Source organism: Odocoileus virginianus, chromosome 22, assembly GCF_023699985.2.
Source record: "Odocoileus virginianus isolate 20LAN1187 ecotype Illinois chromosome 22, Ovbor_1.2, whole genome shotgun sequence".
Classification (NCBI taxonomy): Eukaryota; Metazoa; Chordata; class Mammalia; order Artiodactyla; family Cervidae; genus Odocoileus; species Odocoileus virginianus.
Window position 1 is genome coordinate 14060662 of NC_069695.1, and position 23572 is coordinate 14084233.

The following is a 23572-nucleotide window of genomic DNA, read 5'->3' on the forward strand; positions in this document are numbered from 1 at the left end:
GGTGGGGGTGATTTAGTCGCTAAGTTGTGTCCACTTCTTGTGCCACTGTGCACTGTAGCCCATCAGGCTCCTGTGTCCATGGAATTTTCCAGGCAGGAATACTGGCTTGCCAGTTCCTTCTCCAGTATATTTTCTCTGTGTATTCTTATATTCTGTCTTCGTCTCTAATTTTTTTATGCATACACATTTGTTTTATGTGTGTGTCTTTTACTGACTCCCAAATGAACACTAAGGGACTCCATCGTTGTGACCTTTTTAAGTACCTTGTCTGTAGTTGGTTTACAATTAACAGACATTTCTTAAGCCATTGATGTAGGATCTCTTGTGGGTGATGAAGTTTGGGTATAATCTAGATATACTTAAAGTTGACTAATTTTTAAAAAATATCAACTAATGACGCAAAATAGTATGTAATAAGGGCTAAAGAAGCAGAATCATCATGAAATACACCAGGTACTCAGAAGAGGGAAGGGAAACTGTAGGTTAAATTGTCTGAGGCGGACCTCAGAGAGGACTTGGGATTTGCATTGGCCCTGAAGTGAGGTGGGATTTAAGTGAAGAGGGGGAGATGCCATTCCAATGGTAGGAAAGTCATGTGCAGTGGCCCTGGGGTATAAATGGACACTGCCCGTTTGGAGGATGCGGAGAGAGCAGCATGGGAGGAGCTAGGGGAGAGAAGTCAGGATGCTGGCCAGCAGGTATGGGGTTACGGGTTCGGCACATTCATTTCTGACCGCAGACCTGCTGTGCTATCTTGGTGCTCATTGCTGCTTATGCAACTATGTCTCTTCTTTCCTCCTTGGCCTTCTTATTCTGCACCTGCCAGTCAGGGCTTCTCAGCAGGCTTCCTCAGCTTTCTGAGGAGCATGGGAAGGAGTTTCCAGGCCATCCCTCCTGCCACTTTGCACTTGGGCTTGGACACTTTTTGTTTTCTCTTGGAGATTTGCTTTCTTGGGAGCCTCTGGAGTCCAGTCACTCCTCTGAAGCAGCAGTTCTGGTTTTTTAAGGCTGGCGGCCAGGAGTCCTGGTGATTTGGTTTGTTTCCAGGAAATTCTATCCTAGCTGCACCCTCCCTGCCCAGCTCAACGAGTGTCCGCACCCTTAACTGAGAAAAAGGAAACCACCTTTTCCAAATGAATATCATAAAACAAAGAACCCAAGAGTACTTCCCTGGAAGACCAAAGCACTTCTGACTACAAATCAACATTGACATTGACCCTTTGTACCCACTCATCCCTTCCCTCATTCCCTCAGGAGTCTTTCTTTTCATTGTTCTAGTGCATCTGTCTGGGAACACAATAGGCATTTTCATCCCACTGAATTTTACTGTAGACCTTTGGTGTGCATAATATTAAGCTAGACTTCTGGTGTGTGTGTGTGTCTGTGCAGGACCTGTCTGAGACTCAGAAGAAGCTGCAGGCACTTGGAGTGGAGTTGGGCCAGCAAGGCTACTCACAAGGAGGGGTGGCAAACAGCAGATTCAGGAGCTGGATGATCTGAGAGCCCAAAGGAGGAAGCATTGGGGCTACTCAGGGAAGGCTTCCAGAAACCCTGGGGCTGGAGGGGCTGGATTTGGGCCAAGACCAAGCCTGGTCTTGGAGCTGCCACTGAGCACTGCGTTCCAGGGGGAGTTAGCAGTCTGCCCTGCTGAGACAGAAGAGTGTGTGCGGAGCAAGGAGGGTAGAGAAATGAAGCTTCGGTAGAAGCTATTTCTTTAGGCTTCCCAAGGCCTAAATCTATGCTCAAACAACAGCCAGAACCCATAGAACTTCTAACTAAGATTTATTTGTATGTCCATGTGTAAAATTTACTGTGCTTACAATAATCCATTAAAAAAAAAATGCAATGTGAGTTATAGCCAGTTAAGTTTCTGAATCCATGTTGAAATCAGCCTCAGGCCTTGCTCCTGCTGGTCTCTCCGGGACCCCTGTCTGTTCAGCCAGGCCACGAGGAGTAGCAGCAAATGGAAGAGAGAAATTCTGCTTCTCCAGTGTCCTGGGCTGGGCCGACAGGAGAGAGGAATCTTCAGGAGCCGCCCCCCACCCCCTGCCTTGGCACAGAAGTACTTTCCAGCAGACAGAGGGTGGTGGGGCTGGACTGGGGGTGGCTCAGTTCAAAGCTCCCCAGGACACACCCAGAGACCACCTAACCAAGCTCCCTAAAGGCCTGGAGTCTGGGTCAGACCACCTATCACATGTACGTGTGGAGTAGGAACCAGGCAGCCAGCTGCATTAGGAGACACTTTAGCGGGTATTCTTTAGAGCTCTTGGTTTGTTGGTGTGGGGAGCTGAGGGGACTTTGATTTTTAAAACACGCTGCATCTTTGGGCTACTGCTTTGGGAGACTTAGGCAGCTTCCTCCAACCTCAGAGCACGTAGTAGAATAAAATGGGAATAAATGACTCACTCGATGGACAGGAGTTTGAGCAAGCTCCAGGAGTTGGTGATGGACAGGGAAGCCTGGCATGCTGCAGTCCATGGGGTCACAAAGAGTTGGACACAACTGAGCGACTGAACTGAACTGAGTTGAAATGGCTCACTTAAAGTTAAAAAAAAAAAATTCCTTCCCCCAAATTGGGGCCAGGCCATCCGGGGCCTGCTGGCTGCTGGTCTTCCCTTCCCGCTACAGTGGGAAGCTGGTCCCTCCTCCCTCTCCTGGGGCCTGGCTCAGTGATGCCCTCGACGCTCAGACCAGGCTTCTCGGCCACGGGAAGAGCTGTCGGGGTCAAGCTCTGAGACAAGGGGGAGGCCAGAGTGAACGCCGTGTAGCCCTTGTTACGAGGACCTGTGGTGTGAGTGAGCTTCCCCTGCAGGATGGAGCTCACTCAGCAGAAGGCTGGAGGGGGGCTCAGTTCCTGCTTCCTGCCTGGCCTGATAAGGGCATGGTGGGGACCCAGGGACGGCCCCCGAGCCAGTCAGCTCCCTCGACCATGTGCCTCTCAATGCTCTGTCACTTCCTTCCTGTTTTGTGACCCTATAGTTTCATAATTCTAGAAAGTCTTCCACAGCTGCATGAACTCTAAACTTCTGTTTTGTCCTTTTTGGTCACATGTGCGTTGGAAGTAAGCATCTCAAAAAGTCCCGTGGCCGGCTTCCCCGGGTCCCCCCTGCCCTGTCCTCGCTTTAGGCCTTGGGGTTGCCATCACCCGGTTCTCCATCTCATACAGTGTTGTTCTTCCCACCAGACTTCAGACATCCTCAGCACCATTGGCTATGACAGCATCATCCAGCATCTGAACAATGGCCGCAAGAACTGCAAAGAGTTTGAAGACTTTTTAAAAGAAAGGTACATGCCATTTTTTTTTCCTCTGAAGATGCAGTGGGCAGAACGCTCCCACACAAGGACAGTTTACGGGTTGTGTTTGTTTTCAGTGGTTCACAAGGCCTGCTGCTGTACATTACGGAACGATACCCAAGAAGTAAAGGATATCTTGGTCCTAAAGCTCTTAGGAACTCGTGGGAGAGATTAAGTTTATGAATGAAATGACAAACAAAATGTAACAAAATGCTACGCTCTGTGATACCTGTGATACTGAAGGACCTCATGGGAGAGGGGGAGATTGTGGACGACTGGCTAAAAAGGGGGGCAGCTTCATGGAGGAGGAGATCTCAAAGGGTCCCTCAACTCGAGGTGGCTTGATGAGTGGAGGATCACGGAGGGACCGCAGGCTGGACCTGTGCGGTGAAGGGAGACAGAGCCTGGTTCAGAGACCCCTGAGCTGGGGGATAAGTGAGAAGGATGCAGGGGCAGGCCCCTCCGGGTGGTGACGGGCTTGGAGGCCTGGGGGGATCTGGCATGGTTTAGAGGATTCCCTCCCCTCCTCTTCCTTTCCTTTAAGATTAAAAACATTCTACACTTAATAGCTAAGTTAGTTTTGTGGAATATCTCATTCATCTGGAATTCTCCATTTCCCAGTGATTCTGGATGAAGGAGTGGTTTAGGGGGATTTTTGGCCAAAGATCTGGGTTGTTGCCAGGACCCAAACTGATGAACCTGCTCTGTTTGTAAGGCAGTGAGTGAGAGATCTATAACTTGGAGGTACAGATAGCAAAATGTTTTCAATCAAATCTTTTATTTTCTACTCAAGATAACATTGTTGTTTAGTCACTAAGTCATGTACTGACTCTTTTGTGACCCCATGGACTGTAGCCCACCAGGATCCTCTGTCTACTGGATTTCCCAGGCAAGAATACTACAGTGGATTGCCATTTCTTTCGCCAGTGGATCTTCTGGACCCAGCAATCGAAACTGTGTCTCCTGTTTTGGCAGATTCTTTACCACTGAGCCACTTGGGAAGCCCAAGAGAGCATTGTTTAGTCACTAACTTGTGTCCAACTCTTTGTGACCCCATGGACTATAGCCCACCAGGCTCCTCTGTCCATGGGATTTCCCAGACAAGAATATTGGAGTGGGTTGCCATGCCTTCCTCCGGGGGAGAACATCAAGGTAACAAAACTTACACTGGTTGCCCATGCTCTGATGGCGAGGCGTCTCCCCCTTGAACTGTTTCAAAGGTCCCGGGGAGCTGAGCACTGACATGCTGTGAGTCTCTGGAGAGGTGGACAGAAAGATGTCTATCCAAGCTGGTAGAAAGTGATAATGCCAAGTTACAACTTTCCTTTCTCTGGGCAGGCCCTGGAGGTGGGCTTCCTCCTTTCTTCAACAGAGCTCTGACAAAGTAGCAAACACACACGAGATTCCCCACTGCACAGGGCGTAGAGATTGCAGAACATCCCTTGCTTTTGTGTTTCTCCTCCAGTAGGGCATTTATAAATTTTCTCCTGGAAGTGAAATAGCTCTGCCTCGCATACACGAAGGAGGTGTTTGCTACTGGTCAAAGCTTCTGCAGCCCAGGCAGGTCGAGTCAAGAATCCCCGGATACAACCAGGATGGTGATGTGTGTCAGTGGTGTCTGCATTTTTTTGACTATACCCCTCAATAAGAAAAAAAATTCCCAGGCAGCTCAAACGGTAAAGAATCTGCCCATAATGCCGAAGACTTGGGTTTGATCCCTGGGTCGGGGAGATCCCCTGGAGGAGGGCATGGCAATCCACTCAAGTATTCTTACCTGGAGAATCCCACGGACAGAGGAGCCTGGTGGGCTACAGTCCATGGGGTCACAAAGAGTCAGACATGACTGAGTGCCTAACACACACCTAGTTGAAATACATTTTAACTGCCACCCAGTACACACATGCATATAATAGAAGTTTGATTAATCATTAGCATCCTATTATTTTGTTCAGTTCTATTTAATTAAAAACTGCTGGTTATAATCCATTGAATTGATTTATGGTTTACAAATGGGTCACGACCCACGGTTTGAAAATCACAAGTCCAAACAGAACTCAAGAACTAAGATCACACTTTTAAAATGTTTCACAGAAATATGTGGGTAAGAGGAGAAAGCATGTGCAAATTAAAATTATTAAATATTTATGCTGTGTTTCTAGTATATGGTTATCTTTCTTCAGAAGTTTCATAGCAAAAGAAGACAGCCTCGTGTCCTCTGGTCTGGGGGAAGAATCTGCTGGCCTCAGGTCAAGGTGTCAGATATGTCTGCCCTGGATGGGGGGCTTGAGGCCCTTGAACAAGGGGGCGGCTGGCTTTGGGCGTCCTTTCCTGCTGGTATGCTTGCCAGAAGGAGACTGCGCCATCAAGGGCGCATGTTCTGTTCACAGTTAACTCAGGAGGGGACGTGCCATCCTCTTCAGCTTTGGGGGGTCCAACATTTCTTTTTTGTTGTCATAGATGCGGGGTGTGTGTGGGGCCTGGGCTTCAGTCTGGGCCGTAGTCTGATATTGCTGAAACTCCCTGCTTGGGTTTGAGCATTACTTTACTGAACTGCCATAAATTTCAGGTGGAACTCTGGGATATTTGGTGTTCGTATGGACTAGAGAAAACACACACAGGGAAAAGATAGCAGCAGTTTGTCATGTATCATTTATTATTTTATCCCTGGATTGGGACGATCCCCTGGAGGAGGGCATGGCAACCCACTTCAGTATTCTTGCCTGAAGAACCCCATGGACAGAGGAGCCTGATGTGCCCATAGGGTCACAAGGAGTCAGACATGACTGAAGTGACTTAGCATGCATGCACATTTATTATTTTTGTTCATGAAGTGTGAAAGTGAAAGTGTTATTTGCTCAGTCATGTCACGAGGAGTAATTACATACATTTATAACATATCTATGATATGGGACTAAATATGCCCTATATCTAAGGTGGTGGCCTCCTATGCCCCCAAAGTGTTGAAGCCCCACCATAAACCTCTCTGGAATTTCTGGTAGGTAGCTCTACCTGCCCAGGGGCAGCAGGGGGTAGGGAGAGATACTGCACTCCCCGGGGGACCTCCCTCTTCCTCTCTCTCAGATGCAACTAGGACTGGGCCCCTCCAAGCTGTGTTTCAGCCTCCATCTTGGAAGCTAGGAAGTCTCCTTGTCCTTGGTTGTACCAGATGGACTGCAGTAAATCCGTCTACACTCATTTGCACACGGACAGAACAGAGCCGTGTCACACACTCCTCTGGAGTGGGCAGGAGTGCTACCTTCCTTGCATCTGTATTGCCGATCTGGGAGCCGTGGCTGTGTGCCCTGTAGCTAACCAGTCCCCAGTAAGTCCTGAATGACTTAATGTAACACAACAAATAAGTAACAAAGCAGAGAAACAAATAATATATCAGGTAAATTGTAAATTGCCTTATCTTCTATCAGTGATGATATAGATGATGACAACCACAACCAACCTCTGAACAGCTACAAAATAACAAGTCACACACTGGGCACTTGCTGTGTGTTGCTCTCAGAGTTTTGTCTCAGGATCTTTGTTACAGTTGGGGTTTACAAATCCCTTTGAAATGCCCTCCTTTGACACAGTCAACTGCATAAGGTATTATTATTTCCATTTTCTTTGCATGAAAATGCAGCTTTATGAAATGAGATTGGATAAGTAATTTACCATGGGAACCTAGAAAGTGACAGAATCCAGAACAGCTCCAGAGGCATCTCACGCAGACCCTGGGTTGATGACTCAGCCACCGCAGACAGAAGGGCAGGTGGTTTCCAGGAGGCTGGGTTTGTTCTCAGCACAGAGATTTTTCTCTTTCCCTTTTCTCTCTGTTTTGTATTCTCACTCACCACCCTTACTCCATCTATCCCAGCCAGAGAGATTTATTAGTGAGTGTGTTTTGGATGTCTCTGCCTCTCCATATTTACTCCATATTTCCCCACCTAGAATGTTCTCCTTTTTCTGCAACTCCTAAGTAGATTCTCCCCATCCTTCAAAGTCCAGGTCAAATTTCCTTCTCCTCTTCTTCTTTTTTTTTTTTTTTTCCTTTAAAGGAAGCATTCTACATAACACTCCAGCCTGAGGTCTTCCACTGGCTGGCAATTAAAATGAGCCTGTCTTATCACTGGTAGCCCAAACTTGTGGACTCTCCTGCCCCTGAAACCCTCGATGGGGCCAGACATTACGTACTGAGGTCCTGATATGGGCAGGAAATGAGAAATATAAAAATGAGGATAGGGACTTCCCTGGTGATCCAGTGGTTAATAATCTTGTCTCCCAATGCAGGGGATGTGGGTTCTTCTATCCCTGGCCAAGGAATTAAGATCACACATGCTGTGGGCCACTAAAGCCATGTACCACAACTCCTGAGCCTGCATGCCCTAGATAGACTCTGTGCTCGGCAACAGAAGAAGCCTGCGTACCCCAATGAGAAACCCTTGAGCCGCAACAAGAGAAGCTTGTATGCTGCAACTACAGCAACCCCACGGCTGCTACAAAGAGCCCGTGGGCCTCAGTGGAGACCCAGTGCAGCAACAGTTTTTACCAATGAGGATAATCATACTGCAGAGGGTGGCTAAGGCGACTCAATGAGATTATATCCATAGTTGCCATTTATTGAAGGCGTATTAGTTATAATGGACAGAGGAGCCTGGTGGGCTACAGTCCATGGGGTCACAAAGAGTCAGCCACGACTGAGCGACTATGCAACAACAACTATTAGTTATAAGCTACAACGTTATTTAAATATATTATCTCATTTAATTCTCAAAAATAACCCTGTATAGCCAGTTTTATCATCATTATTTTACAAGTGAAGAAACAGAGATTCAGAGAGGTTATGTAACTTGCCTAAAATCAGACCAGTAATAAAGGGTTAGATCTGATTTCAAACCTAGGAAAGTTGGACCCTGGAATCTGTGCTGTCAACTGCTTCAGCATGCTGCGTATAGGACCTGGTGCAGGGTAAGTGGTGGGTGAATGGTACCCATTACTAATTTGTTATATTAAGTCTAGAAGGTAGATAGAGAATATATCATTAACTCCATTTTACAGATGAGAAAGGTGAGGTTAATTGGGGGTTTAAATGACTTGTCCAAGATTATGAAATCGGTAAATAGTAGAGCCAGGACTTCTACTGACCCCTCATCTGATTTTTTTTTTCACTTTATTTAGTGGTCTCCTAAGAATGTTGTACATATGTTTGAAAAGAGGTTTCTCCAGGAACTGGGTGGTCAGATCAGCCCTCTTAACTGTGTGTTGCAACATGATGCTGAGTAGGGAGAAGGGAAGCATGCTTGTGGAACCGCTTTGTGTGTGAAATTAGCAGCTGTAACTGTGGACTGGGGGATCCTAGCCACAGTGCTCTGGGGCTCTGGGCTCTTTCCACAAGCTCCTGTACTCCCTCTGTTCTTTTTCAGGGAGATGTCAACCTATCTTGATTACAGCTCTCCTTCTGGGGTCCTCACTGTGGGCCAGCCACCTCTCAGGACGGGCTTGAGAATGATGGTTTGCCAAGGAGGGCGTGACCAGTTCCCTTAGATGTTAGCACCTCGTGGTCAAGTTATAGCCAAACCATTACTATATGAGTTTCCTAGGATTGCTGTAGCAAATTACCATGAACTGGGTGGCTTTAGACAATGGAAATTTATTCTCTCCTAATTCTCAAGGCCAGAAGTCCAAAATCAGGATCTCCAGGCTCACGCGCTCATAAAGGCTCTAGTAAAGAGACTGTTTTTTTCTTAGCTTCTTGTGTTGATTGAGTCCTTGGTTTGCGGCCTCTAACTCCAGTCTCTCCTATCGTCATATGTCATTCTCCTCCTATGTCTTCCTGTCATCTTCATATTGGATTAAGTGAAAGTGAAAGTTGCTCAGTCGTGTCCAACTCTTTGTAACCCCTTGGACTATACAGTCCTTGGAATTCTCCAGGCCAGAATACTGGGATGGGTAGCCTTTCCCTTCTTCAGGGGATCTTCCCAACCCAGGGATCGAACCCAGGTCTCCTGCATTGCAGGCGGATTCTTTGCCATCTGAACCACCAGGGAAGCCCAAGAATACTGGAGTGGGTAGCCTATCACTTCTCCAGGGGGTCTTCCTGACCCAGGAATCGAACCAGGGTCTCCTGCATTTGCAGGTATATTCTTTACCAACTGAGCTATCAGGGAAGCCCCTGGATAATTGGATTAAGGGTCCATCCTAATCCAGTGTACCCTCAACTAATTATATCTACAATGACCCAATTTCCAAATAAAATCATATTCTGAGTTACTGGGGTTAAGACTTAAGTATATTTGGGGACCTTGGGAGGGACACAATTCAACCCATAACATGTACCTGATAGAATGGGCTGGAAGCTTGGACCTATAAGGGAAGTAGGGACTGGGATGGAAGATGAGTACCTAAGTCTTCAAATCCAGGCTTCCTCAGTAGCCAGCAGTGATATTAATTAAGACCTTTCTCAGTGTCAGTTCCCTCCTCTATTAAGTGGAGGGGTTGTATTAGGTATTTTGTAAGATCCCATCTGGATCTAACAACAGTTTCTTCTCAGTGGATTTATAATTCAGTTGAGGTACTGGGATTGGTACACATGGTAAAAATGAGCAAAATATTTGTGTCAGATTTTATAGCAGAAGGATGTCCTCTGATTTGGGGGCTGCCAGGAGCACTGGACTGAGGATCACCCCGAGGCTGCTTTCAGGGTTTATAGAAAAGGCCAAGTCTTACAACATTCGTGGTGGATCAGTGAAGGGGAAATGGCACATGGATTATTCCTGGTCTGGGAATCTGAACAGGGAGGAGTTTCAAAGAGGGCTTGAGAGGAAAATGTAGCCAACTGGGTGCTTAGAGCTGTAGTCCCTCTTCTGTTGCAAATATATTATTTTGTACATTTTTATTATGGCCCTTGTTACGTGGGCCTCATATTCAGATGAAAGTACTGGTTTACATTCCCTGCTGTCCCTCACCCATGCACTCTTCTAGGCAGGCGTCATATTTCAGTCACCTCTACGTTCTCCCACTGTGATGCCTGGCACATAGTAGATGTTCAGTAAATGACAAATTAATGAGCAGATGAGAGGGAAATTTTGGATAGTTGGTAGGAGGGTGATCTAGATGAAAGCCTACTTATTTGGGTTTGGTTCTTGCAAAGTCCTAGTGATTCTTTCATTGGCTGCAGGTCCCTGGACTCCACTGCTTCCCATTTGCAGTGTTTCTCAATCTTGTGGTTGTTCACCTGATTTCATGAAGATGAAGTTGTAGTTTCATTTTTATCAAAGCTCCTTGTTTTTTTCAAAGAGCACACTGTTGTGCCTGCTGGAACTCATTGCTGTCATCCTTCAGTATCCGTGGGGGATTTTTCCAGGACCCCCCAAGATCCACAGCTGCTCAAGTCTTGTATAAAATGGTGTACTATTTCCCTATAACCTATGTACATCCTCCTGGATACTTGAAATCATCTCTAGGTTACTTATAATACCTAATCCAATGGAAATGCTATGCAAATAGTTGCCTGTATGAGCAAATTCAGGTGTTGCTTTTTGAAACTTTTGGGAATTTTTCCCCCAAATAGTTTTCATCCTCATTGGGTTGAATCTGTGAATGTGGAATCTGCAGTTGCAGAATCCAAGGTTGTGGAGGGTTGACTATACGTGTCAGATTCTAGGCCTCTGCATGGGGATCAGATGCTGCCTGAGGTGAGTTCAGATTCCTGGTGCTTTAGTGCTAGGAGAAAGGAATTAGGTAAATTCTGCTCCTGGAAACCACAAAGGATTAAGAAATCTTCTGGATACAATTCTGAAAAGATAAAATATATGTACTCTATATAAATGTTTTTAATGAAAATAGCCTTAATTCTTTTTTACATGTAAAAATACTAAATGTTCATTGCAGAGGATCATAAAGAGCCTCATCCTGTTTAAGTTATTTAATTAATGAAAGAATACTTCAAGTATCTAGGAAGGGAAACAAGCCAAATTCCCCAAACAGGAATGGACAGCAGGTAAACTGGATCGCCTTGGTCTTCTCTTCAATGACAGAAGCCAATGGAACAAGTTTAACAGAGTTCTGAGGGAAAGTTTTAGAACATTCATTACACCAGCAAGGGTATCATTTAAATATAAGGCCACACCATCATCAAAAATCTGCAAATAATAAATGTTGGAGAGAGTTGCAGAGAAAGGAATTCTCACACACTGTTGGTGGCAATGTGAATTGGTGCAGGTACTATGGAGAACAGTGTGGCGGTTCCTTAAAAATCTAAAAATACTATATGATCCAGCAATCGCATTCCTGAGCATATATCCAGAAAAGATGAAAACTCTAATTTGAAAAGATACATGCACCCCAGGGTTTATTGCAGCACAATTTACAATAGCCAAGACATGGAAGCAACCTAAATGTCCTTTGACAGATGAATGAATGAAGAACACATGTACATACACACAATGGAATACCACTCAGCCGTAAGAAAGAATGAAATAATGCCTTTTGCAGCCATATGGATGGACCTAGAGATTATCACAGTAAGTGAAGTAAGACAGAGAAAGACGAACATTCTATGATATCACTTACATGTGGAATCTAAAATATATGATACTAATGAACCTATATACAAAATAGAAACAGACTCACAGACATAGAAAACAAACTTAAAGTTACCAAAAGAGAAAGGTGGGGAAAAGGCAGGGAAGAAGATAAATAAGAAGTATGAAGTTAATAGTTATGTATTACTATTTATAGAATAGATAAACAAAAGTCACCTCCTATATAGCATAGGGAACTATATTCAGTATCTTGTAATAACCTGTAATGGAAAAGAATCTGCAAAATAATATACAGGTAGATGTATAACTAAATCACTTTGCTGTATGCCTGAAACTGACACAACATGGTAGATCAACTGTGCTTCAATAAAAAAAAAAAATTTCAAATATGAAGGCTATAGGTAGGTGACCTCAAATATGAAAGAACTCAGGAAATACTGATGCCCTCCTTTCTGAGTCATTTTGGTAAAAGATCATGAATTGATGAAGCCCAGCCAACCAAGAGATGAGCCAGAATACAAATGTTAGGGATGGGAAAGCTATGGTAACAGGACTGGTAGTGAGCATCGCATCCATTTTAATAGAGTTAAGACTAAACAACTAGGGGAATTATGATTGGAGAACAGTGTGTTATAGACGCAAATGAAGTAAAAGTAATGTAAAATTATTGAGGAGGAGATGGAGGTATGATGGGTGCTAATCCTTTCACCACTGGCTGTCAAGTGTTTGAAACTAAGACTGAAATAGGTCATTAAAACATTTTAATGTCTCAGCCCCCTTAATTATTTTCATAAACTCCTTTTTAACTTTGGAAGGGTCTTTTAGGAGTTAATTTTTCCTGTGCTAGAGAAACAATCATTTGAAATTCAGCAATTCCTTCAGCTTCCTTTCAGTTTCCTTTTCTTCTGTGAAATTTAGCTAAAATTAGGCTTAATACTTTATATTCATATTATGTTATTTATTTTTAAAATTTCTGCTGTGCTGGGTCTTTGTGGTGGTGCATGGGCATTTTACCAGTTGCAGCGTGCGAGGGCGTCTCCTGTGATGGAACACCGGCTCTAGCGCACGCAGGCTCAGTAGTGACGGTCTGCAGCCTCTCTAGTTGAGGTGCCTGGGCTCTGTAGTCGCTGCATATGGGCTTAGTTGCCCCATGGCATGCGGGATCTTAGTTCCCTGAGCAGGGGTTGTACTCATATCCCCTCATATTGTACTCATTGGAAGGCAAATTCTTAAGCACTGGACCACCACGGAAGTCTCAGTACTTTATTTTTAAATAGTGTATAGAATATAGCTTTTAGAATTGATGCTTTTGAACTATGGTGTTGGAGAAGACTCTTAAGAGTCCCTTGGACTACAAGGAGATCCAACCAGTCAATCCTAAAGGAAATCAGTCCTGAATATTCATTGGCAGGATTGATGTTGAAGCTGAAACTCGAATACTTTGGGTGCCTGATAAGAACTGACTCATTGGAAAAGACCCTGATGCTGGGAAAGGTTGAAGGCCAGGAGGAGAAGGGGATGGCAGAGGATGAGATGGATGGCATCACTCAATGGACTCAATGGACATGAGTTTGAGTAAGCTCTGGGAGTTGGTGATGGACAGGGAAGCCTGGTGTGCTGCAGTCCATGGGATTGCAAAGAGTTGGACATGACTGAGCAACTGAACTGAACTGATAGAATACAGTCTCATTCTTTTAAAATTACTCATGCCTATCTGTTCATCCATCCTGCCTGCATATCTGTGTAAAGGAATGCCCATTACAATCATCACTGGATGTTAATACTAATTATTTTTAGTTGGTGGAATTTTGGACAGTTTGTCATTTTCTTCTTTGTATTTTTCTTTTAGCTTATTTTTGAACAATGAGCATGTATCATTTTAATAAAGTAGATAAGGTTATTATTTAGAAAAGACAGATGAGAGTGGGAGAAACTATATAACATGTAAGAATGAAAATTGATATGCATAATATATGAAGAACTTCTACAAAATAATAGGAAAAAGGTAAAATGTTCAGTTAAAAAATTGGGGTGATATGCCTATGTAACTCATAAAATAACATATAGAAGTAAATATATAAAATGCATAATCACACTGAAATCAAGAAAAAGTAAATTTAAATGAGAGCTTTTTTTTAAACCTCTCTTACTAAAGACTAGTGAGGACTGATAATATACAGTGTTGGGGAGGGTTTCTGGGAATGGGAACTCTTGCACATTTTTGCTGCTGCTGCTGCTAAGTCGCTTCAGTCGTGCCTGACTCTGTGCGACCCCACAGACGGCAGCCCACCAGGCTCCACTGTCCCTGGGATTCTCCAGGCAAGAACACTGGAGTGGGTTGCCATTTCCTTCTCCAATGCATGAAAGTGAAAAGTGAAAGTGAAGTTGCTCAGTCGTGTCCGACTCTTCTCCACCCCATGGACTGAAGCCTACCAGGCTTCTCCGTCCATGGGGTTTTCCAGGCAAGAGTACTGGGGTGGGTTGCCATTGCCTTCTCTGTGCACACTTTTGGTGAAAATATAAATTGAGAAGGCTCTTTTGGAGGGCAATTCGACAGTGTTTTCCAATATTTAAAAGATATATTCTTCTGACCTAGTAGATCCACTTTCTCAGAAGTCCTAGCTTAGATCGAGAAACATTCTCAGAGATGCCCATGAATATCTGCCTGAGGATGTTCATTTAACTCTTCTTGGCAGTAGTGAAAAACAAAGCAATTAGGGTGATCCTGAACTGTGGAAAACTCCTAATTATGAACATGGTAGTCAGCATGTACTGATAAAGAAAGATCTATATGACAGATCTATTACTAGGTGAAAAACAGAACAGCAAGTAATAGAATGATCTCAGTTATGTAACTATAAAAAGTTGTGTATTTGTTAGATATGACTATGGAAATGCAGAGAAAGGACTGGGAGGATATATACCAGTCTTAGCAGTGGCTCCTCCCAGGGAGGACGTGGGGTTGGGGGAGAGAGTGAAGGGAGACATTTGGGTTTTATTTCATATGACTTTGTGTTGTTTGAATCTTTTGCCGTGAGAATGTATTTATATTATACTTAAAAAAATTCTTTAACTGGGGTGTATGAACCTAAAGGTCCATAACTTGATAGTAGGATTTAGATGAAACTAGGGCTGGGACACAAAGTAGAAATGGTGACAGAGGCCGTGGGGAGCAGGAAAGGGGGAAAGGGGATATTTTGTGCTTTAGACAGACCCATTACACCGCACCAAGTAACAATGTTCCTGTGAGACATGCTGACTTCAGGGTTTCTATGGTGAAAATCTCATCTCTTTGGTACAGTTTAGCTACATATTTGAATTGATCGTGAACAGAGAACTCTAAGGGCTTCTCTTGTGGCTCAGCTGGTAAAGAATCTGCCCACAGTGCGGGACACCTGGGTTCGATTCCTGGGTTGGGAAGATCCCCTGGAGAAGGGAAAGGCTACCTACTTCAGTATTCTGGCCTAGAGAATTCCATGGACTGTATAGCCCATGGGGCCACAAAGAGTCGGACACAACTGAGTAACTTTCACAACATAAGATGTCCTTCAAATAGGTGAACAAATAAACAAACTGTAGTACAGCCACACAATGGAATATCATTCATCAGTGAGAAGAAATGGGCTATCCAGCCACAAAAGGACATGGGAGAATCTTAAAAGCATATTGCTAAATGAAAGAAGTCAGTCTGAAAAAGCTACATACCATATGATTCCAACTACGTGACATTCTGGGAAAAGCAGAACTATGGAGACAATAAAAAGGAAAACTCTATGGGGCTTCCCTGGTGTCTCAGTCAGTGAAGAATCTGCCTGCAATGCAGGAGGCCTCTTAGGTTGGTAAAAGGATGCTCGTAGAGAAGATGGGAGGGCTGGGCCTAAGGAATGCAGCATTTGATGGAAATATCTTTTACTCCACTTGTGAGCTTCTATGTAAAAGGTGCAGTTTGCCTACAAGGGAGGTGCCATGTGTCATAAATAAGAATCAGCCCTGAGGAGGACTCAGAACTCTCTCTCCTGTTCTCCTTAGGGCATCAATTGAAGAGAGATACGGCAAAGATCTGCTCAGCCTCGCTAGGAAGAAGCCATGTGGACAGTCTGAGACCAAGTAGGTGCCACGTTTCTTTCTGGTTTCTAGGTTGTCTGATACCTCTCAGGAGCCCCTATCATTTCATCAGGCAGACCTGGGCAGCAGGGTGAAATGTGTTGGGCGAAAAAAATGTTTAGTTTTTTCCTTATTTCCAGTTGTGAAAAATAGAAATACAGAAAGAAATCTAAAATGAACTATGAAGCCATAAGTCATTATTGATATTTTCTAAATTTTCCTTGAAGTCCTTTTCTGTGTATACTTTTTATAGGTAGAATTATGCATAATTTTATGCTATAAATTCAGTACAGTGTATTATTGTTTTATATATATATTTGTATATGTGTATGCTGCTGCTGCTGCTGCTGCTAAGTCACTTCAGTCGTGTCCGACTCTGTGCGACCCCATAGACGGCAGCCCACCAGGCTCCCCCGTCCCTGGGATTCCCCAGGCAAGAGCACTGGAGTGGGTTGCCATTTCCTTCTCCAATGCATGAAAGTGAAAAGTGAGAGTGAAGTCGCTCAGTCGTGTCAGACTCTTAGCGACCCCATGGACTGCAGCCTACCAGGCTCCTCTGTCTGTGGGATTTTCCAGGCAAGAGTACTGGAGTGGGTTGCCATTGCCTTCTCTGGTATATGTGTATATATTATATGAAACACACAGTTTGTAATAGTTATGAGAGACTGTCTTTGCATCATTTCATAGTTCTCACCATTGATGTGAGGATTCTGTACCTCAATTATTCATTCTTCCATCATTCATTGAACACTCTGAGGATATAGAGATGTCCAGACATGGTGCCTACTTTGGGAACACAGTTCCTCACATGCAAGGCTGACTTGGGCAATCATATGGGATCGCAAATGTAGATAGGCTCCAGAACTGGTCTAATACTCTTTGTGCTGATATGTGCCCTGTCACCAGTCATGTCTGACTCTCTGCGACCTCATGGACTGTAGCCCGCCGGGCTCCTCTGTCCGTGGGATTCTCCAGGCAAGAATACTGGAGTAGGTAGCCCTTTTCTTCTCCAGGGGATCCTCCCAACTCAGGGATCGAACCCGCATCTCTTGTGTTTCCTTCATTACCAGGCGGATTCTTACCCTTTGCTGTCACTCTTTGAAATCCGTAGTGATTTATAAACAAAGAGTGGCACATTTTTGTTTTGCAGTGGGCCTCACAAATTATGTAGCCAGTCCTATGCACATGGAAATGTCTAGATTCCTTCCGTAACATAGCATACTGAGGGAGACTTGGGGGAAATAGTTTAGGCAGACCTTTGCAGATCTCTGCAGATGGGATCGTACCTCATGCTGTCGTGCACACTGCTTTGTGCTATAGACAGTGGCAGACCTGCCCTGAGGTCTGTGTCCGCTCAGAGGCAGTAGCGGGGGCAGACAAGACATTGCCCTTCCCTTTCTCTTCCTTTGATCCTAAGACACATATACCCACACCCACACACCACTCATTCCAGATCGCAAAGTACTGAATTACTGAGGAGGAGGAAAACGTGGGAGATATTTGAAGTATTAATAGTCACATAAGCCTTAAAAAGGGGCTGCTGCATCTGTGGCTCAGTGGTAAAGAATCTGCCTGCCCATGCAGGAGACTGGTTCGATCCCTGGGTCAGGAAGATCCCCTGGAGAAGGAAAGGGCAACCCACTCCAGTATTCGTGCCCGGAGAATCCCATGGACAGAGAAGCCTGGCGAGCTATAGTCCATGGGGTCACAAAGAGTCGGACCCAACTGAGTGACTGAGCATGCTGCAAGCCTTAAAAAACATGTTACCCTCAGACATAGGACATGAGTACATGGAGAATTTATTTGTTGATTGTATTACTTATATTTCTGATGTTTTAAATGTGAAAACACACTGAAAAGTAAAAAGGCAAACATATTGAATGGCTGTGAATCCATCACTTAAATTTAACAATTATTCATACTCATCACATTTTCTTAATGTAGTTTTTTATGAATTTAAATCTGGAGTCAACTAGATTTTACTAAGTATTTCTCCAAGTTTTCCTAGTAATTACCATATTTATAGATGAATCTCTGAGTTCTAGTGTTGGTAATAGTCACAGAGATGTCACTGTTTCTAGGCTCTTTCGGGGGACAGATTTTATTTTGTTTAGTATTTCTTTATTTATCTATTTGGCTATCTTGGGTTTTAGTTGCAGCCAGCGGACTTCCTAGTTGTGCTGCACGACTTAGTTGCCCCGCGGTATGTGGGATCTTCGTTCCCCAACCAGGGGTCAAACCCGTGACCCCTGCATTGCGAGACATATTCTTAACTGCTGGATTACTGGGGATGTCCCAGGGGACAGATTTTAAAAGCTTGAGTTCATATTGATAATCTCTAATTCCAATTTAATTTATAATTTGCTTCTTTTTATTTTTTTTTTTATTTTTATTTTGCTTTTTTTGTTTGTTCTTTTATTTTTTGTTTTATTTTAATTCACTTCTTTTATTTTATATTTATTTCCTCTTACATAGAAAATCTTGGTTCCTGACAATATTAGCATAATTATTGGCTTTCTATGACAATATATATTAAAATGTTTCAAAATGATGTTAATACAGCTACTAACAATGAAACTTCTGAATGAAACATTTCTTCACAGTGCTTTTTGCAGTTCCTCTTGCAGTTCCTCTTGACCTTGTATACCACTGAGAATATTGTTTTCTAAGGTCACTTAAAATACTATTTTCTCTGTGTGATTATGTAAGCAGTTTCATATACAGTTAAGTTTATTTGTTTGTTTTAAATATTAAGGATTGTTTTTTTTCTTGCTTGATTTAGCTTCGTGTCTTTGAATATGTAAAACATTTCTATATTCACCTGTCAGACCTACATAGTATTAAGTAAATTTCATTGTCATTCAAGAATAGTTTCTGTAGTTTCAAGGAAGATTAGTGGGTCAGTGGATCTAAAGCCTTGTTTATTCATAAAGAAAGCATAAGTCACTTGGAAAGATATCCAAAAAGTTTTTAGGTGATGTGAGGGAAAATAGCCATGTTCTCTCATATAGTATTGCTTGGAAAATAAATTTAGCAGAATGAGTCTGAAGCAAAGTGGTATTTCTTATATTCTTGCATATTTGATTTATAACTTGGTAAATTTTTCAAGAGACTCTAGCACCAATCTCTTCTATGACAAAAGCTTGTCAGTTTTCCTTCTAAGAATTTCTCAGAGAGGAAGGTGAATAGGATATGAGACCTGCGGACTATGTTTCCAAGGTTGAAGTGAAAGGCTGTTCAGGTACTTCTGCTTTTGTCACCTCCAGGATGCTCTTTAGGAAGGTGCCCTCGATGAGCATGCACGACTTGGCTTGTTCAGGGCCTAGGTAGGATTTTTTTCCACCTCATCAACTACTCTGAGAGAGTATTTAATGGTGGACCTTTGTAGCTTCTGGTGGACCCTTTTAGGGTTTAAGGCCAGTGTCTGTGAGAGTGGCAGGATATTTTCTCTTCCCACAGTTAAGGAGAACACCAGTGAGGACGGGGCAGGGATGTTGTGAGAACACCATCCCCAAGGTTCACATTCTCTCCTTGGATTGTTGTCACCATCTAAACGCGGGGAGCAGCAGTGAAATGATGTTGTGGGACAACAAAGCTGATGACAAAGTGGAGAGTTTGGGCTGCTCTTTTAGTGGCCTTTTAAGCAGTCACTTAGGGTGGAGGAAAAATTTTAGACTCAGAACAGACTTCATCTCTGTCACTTTCCAGCTCCACAGCTCATTATGGGGAAAGACTTCCAGTTCTATCAGAAGCTGAGACCAGCTTTCTTTCTCACTAATTCCAGTCATAAGTCTGCTCTTGAGTGAGGCTCATGCATCTTATTGGACCTGTTGTGCGTTTGTTTAGATGTGGACATTTTCTAGTGCATTTTCCTTGAGAAATTGTATCATAAGGCAGGGAAAGTGTATAGAGACTGTGCAGTTAATGTTTTTCTGCTTGATGTGTTGGTGATAATTGGGAATGTTAATATGAGAAAAGGCAGGGAGAAACAAGGACTCTTTGTTTGAGGATAAAAAAACAGAATGGGAAAAATGAGGTGTAGTTAAAAGAAGGGGCCAAAACAAAAAGACGAGGCCAGCTGAAAGATACAAGGCTTTTTAGTCTGTAAAATAGCAGAACTTGCCACCTACACGTATATGTATAGAGTACGATCCATGATCCTACGCTGTTGTGGCTAGGGGCTGGACCGTGACTTCACTTACTCCTATTTCTTCTTGAGTGGCTGGAGTGATCCCAGTGAGGTCTGCATTCGTGAGGGCAGTGATGAGCAAGAGAATCCCGAGAGCCACTTCACCTCAAAAGGAAGCTTGTTAAGGAAGTGTAGGACGGGGAGAACTAAAACCACGGGCAAGGGGAGCTGTGAGGGAGGAGGAGCCACAGGTTATAAGGGAGAGAAGGAAGGAGATTGACAGAAGGTATGAAAAATGAGTCATGGTCTTCTCCACAGAAATTGTGAAGTAAGAAATGTGTCTTGTTTTAAGCTGCTAATTTTGTGGTAGTTTGTTCTTCAGTGAAAGAACACCATATTCATGACTGTCTCTTCCGGTAAGACTCTTAAGTCTGTGACGATGTCTGTCATGTACCACTGAATCAACAACATCTGACACCATGCCTGGCCCATAGTTTATGTGCAGAAAGCATCTGAGGACTGAAGAATGGATGAAAAAGGAGGTGATCAGGAACCATAGTTTGAATCCCTCTTTTATTGGCTTTTATCCATATTTTGGGCTGGATGAATCACAAGCTGGAATCAAGATTGCTGGGAGAAATATCAACAACCTCAGACATGCAGATGATACCATGGCAGAAAGTGAAGAGGATTTAAAGAGCCTCTTGATGAGAGTGAAAGAGGAGAGTGAAAAAACTGGCTTAAAACTCAACATTCAAAAAACTAAGACCATGGCATCTGGTCCCTTTGTGAAGTCGCTCAGTCATGTCCAACTGTTTGTGACCCCGTGTACTGTAGCCTACCAGGCTCCTCCGTCCATTGGATTTTCCAGGCAAGAGTACTGGAGTGGGTTGCCATTTCCTTCTCCAGGAGATCTTCCCGACCCAGGGATTGAACCTGGGTCTCCCGCATTGTAGGCAGATGCTTTACCATCTGAGTCACAGAAGGGGAAAAAGTGGAAGCAGTGACAGATTTTATTTCACCGTGGATGGTGACTGAGGCCATGAACTTAAAAGACGCTTGCTCCTTGGAAGGAAAGCTATGACAAACTAAGACAGTGTATTTAAAAGCAGAGACATCATTCTGCCAACAAAGGTCCTTCTAATCAAAGCTATGGTTTTTCCAGTAGTCATGTATGGATGTGACAGTTGCAGCATAAAGGATGCTGAAGAATTGATGCTTTCAAACTGGTGCTGGAGAAGACTCTTGAGAGTCCCTTGGACTGCAAGGAGATCAAACCAGTCAATCCTAAAGGAAATCAACCCTGAATATTCATTGGAGGGACTGCTGCTGAAGCTTCAATACTTTGGCCACCTGAAGCAAAGAGCCAACTCGTCGGCAAAGACCCTAGTGCTGGGAAAGATTGAAGCAAATGGAGAAGAGGGCGACAGAGGATGAGATGGTTAGATAGCTTCACCAACTCAATGGACATGAATCTGAGCAAACTCTGGAAGATAGTGAAAGACAGGGAAGCCTGGTGTGCTGCAGCCCATGGGGTTGCAGAGAGTTGGACATGACTTAGCAACTGAACAAAAAAAACATCATATTTCTAATTATCATACTTTAAAGAATAACTTTTATCCTTATGAGAAATGGATCATAACTCCTATATTATCCTTGGGGAAAATGAAGCATAAAGAATTTTGGCATCTGGCTCCACCCAGATGGACAGTAAAGCATTTATGATGTTTGAGCCTGGGACTGAGGGGTAAGAGAGAGGAAAGTAGACTGAAGAAGCCTTGATCTTTTGTTGTCTTCTCAAGCTCATGGGCAAAGATCAGATCACAGGCTATCAGTTAAGACGTGGGCTGGGAGAAACATGCAATGGTATTACAATAAAGTTATACAGCCAATTTCCAGAACTGAAGTTACACATGCTTTTATTTTTTTTAGCACCCTGAAGCGAGCCCTTGAAGTCTTCAAGCAACGTAAGTGACTCCTTAAAAATGCATTTGCTGTCCTTGGCAAGCTCTGTGTCTGTCATCATAGCTGCGTTTTAACTTGAACAGCTCATACTGGTTAAAAAAAAAAAATAGAGCAACTGCTAAGGTGATGAATAGCCCTTCAGAGTCGAAATCAATTGGAGAACCTTCTATACCTGCACTTCATGATGTGCATTTGACTCACTTCAGGCAGTGGTTCTCACACTGGAAATCCAGCATGAGGCCCTGGCACTGGTCTTCAGGGGTTCCTGTCCATTTCTAGCATTTCCTGGGCCTGTGACTCAGAGTTTAAGGCCTTTAAATTTTCTGTTCTTAGTGCTTCCAAGCTAAGGACTTTAACGTGGCACAGTATGTGCTTAACATGTTTCTGTAGCTAGTTGAGTGGTGCTAGATATCTTTCCATTTCATTTCATATAGATCTGCCTCACTCTTATATTTAACATTTTTTATTCTACAAAATGCTGCATTCCCTCTCAAAAAGTGGTAAATTTCCCCCCACCCACAGTACTGTTTTTTCCCATGCTTGCCAATACCAAGAATGTTCGAACTTTAATTCCAAACCGAAGGATGAAAAGTGATATATTTCTGGATTTTAAAAATTTTGTGTTTTTTTTTTTTCAGTAGTTTTAAGGCTGAATATGTTTTCAAGTGTTTACTGGCCATTTGGACAATCTTTTAAAAAATTTCATGCTCTTTAACCATTTTAAAACTCTGGAATAAATACATTTATTTCAATTTGAAGCTCTTTTAATATAGCTATTTACTCTGTTGAGTAAATTGCTATTTTTTTCTAGTTTTTTGTGTCTCTTCTAACCTTATTCCAAGTTATTTGACACACACAAGTTTTAAATTTTTTCTTAGGTCATATCTGTCAATCTTTCTTTTTTTTTTCAATCTTTCTATCTTTAATGCCATGTATAATTTGTATCCTTGGAACAAGAAAAAAAAAATTTGTTACCTTTTTTGAAAGGTAAGTCATGCTCTTTACAAAGATCCCAGAAAATAAAGGGAAAAACACCAATAATCATTCTATCCAAAGAGAAATTTCTTACAGGCTCATGAGAAGTTAGAAATGGGAAGAACCTTAAGAGTCATGTAATGAGAAATAGGATTGAATTTGAAATTGTAGTGGGTTTAGTAATGTGTGCTAGCATGCAAGCTCCATGAACTTCTCCCCTGCCTTGGGCATACACTAGGTTAGTGCAGCTAGTGGTAGAAAGCTGAACTAAAGGTTTGCTGGCTTGGTTGTAGTCGGGGCAATGCTGGGTATGTGGAGGGGCTTAATAAATGTTGGTGACCAAGTGAAGCAGGTTAACTTTGCCACGTACCCAAGAATTCTGTATATATTTTAACCTTTTATATGGTTTCTTTGATTTGAATTCAGACATGCAGGTTTTTTTTTTTTAATTCTTTTTGCAGAAGTAGACAATGTGGCACAAAATCATATTCACCTCGCACAGACTCTAAGAGAAGAAGCCAGGAAGATGGAAGAATTCAGGGAAAAGCAGAAGTTACAACGAAAAAAGGTA

At 43.2% G+C, this 23572-nt stretch overlaps 1 protein-coding gene across 2 annotated transcripts in view; it reads left to right on the plus strand.

The window, feature by feature from the left end:
- The window catches only part of PSTPIP2 (proline-serine-threonine phosphatase interacting protein 2), a 107075-nt gene that overhangs the window by 41006 nt on the left and 42497 nt on the right, over positions 1-23572 (plus strand). For both annotated transcript variants that reach the window (XM_070452632.1, XM_020870958.2), the window contains exons 2-5: positions 3185-3285; positions 15858-15935; positions 21994-22028; positions 23463-23569. In XM_070452632.1, the coding sequence (XP_070308733.1) occupies positions 3185-3285; positions 15858-15935; positions 21994-22028; positions 23463-23569 (321 nt within the window). The remainder of the gene's footprint in view (positions 1-3184; positions 3286-15857; positions 15936-21993; positions 22029-23462; positions 23570-23572) is intronic.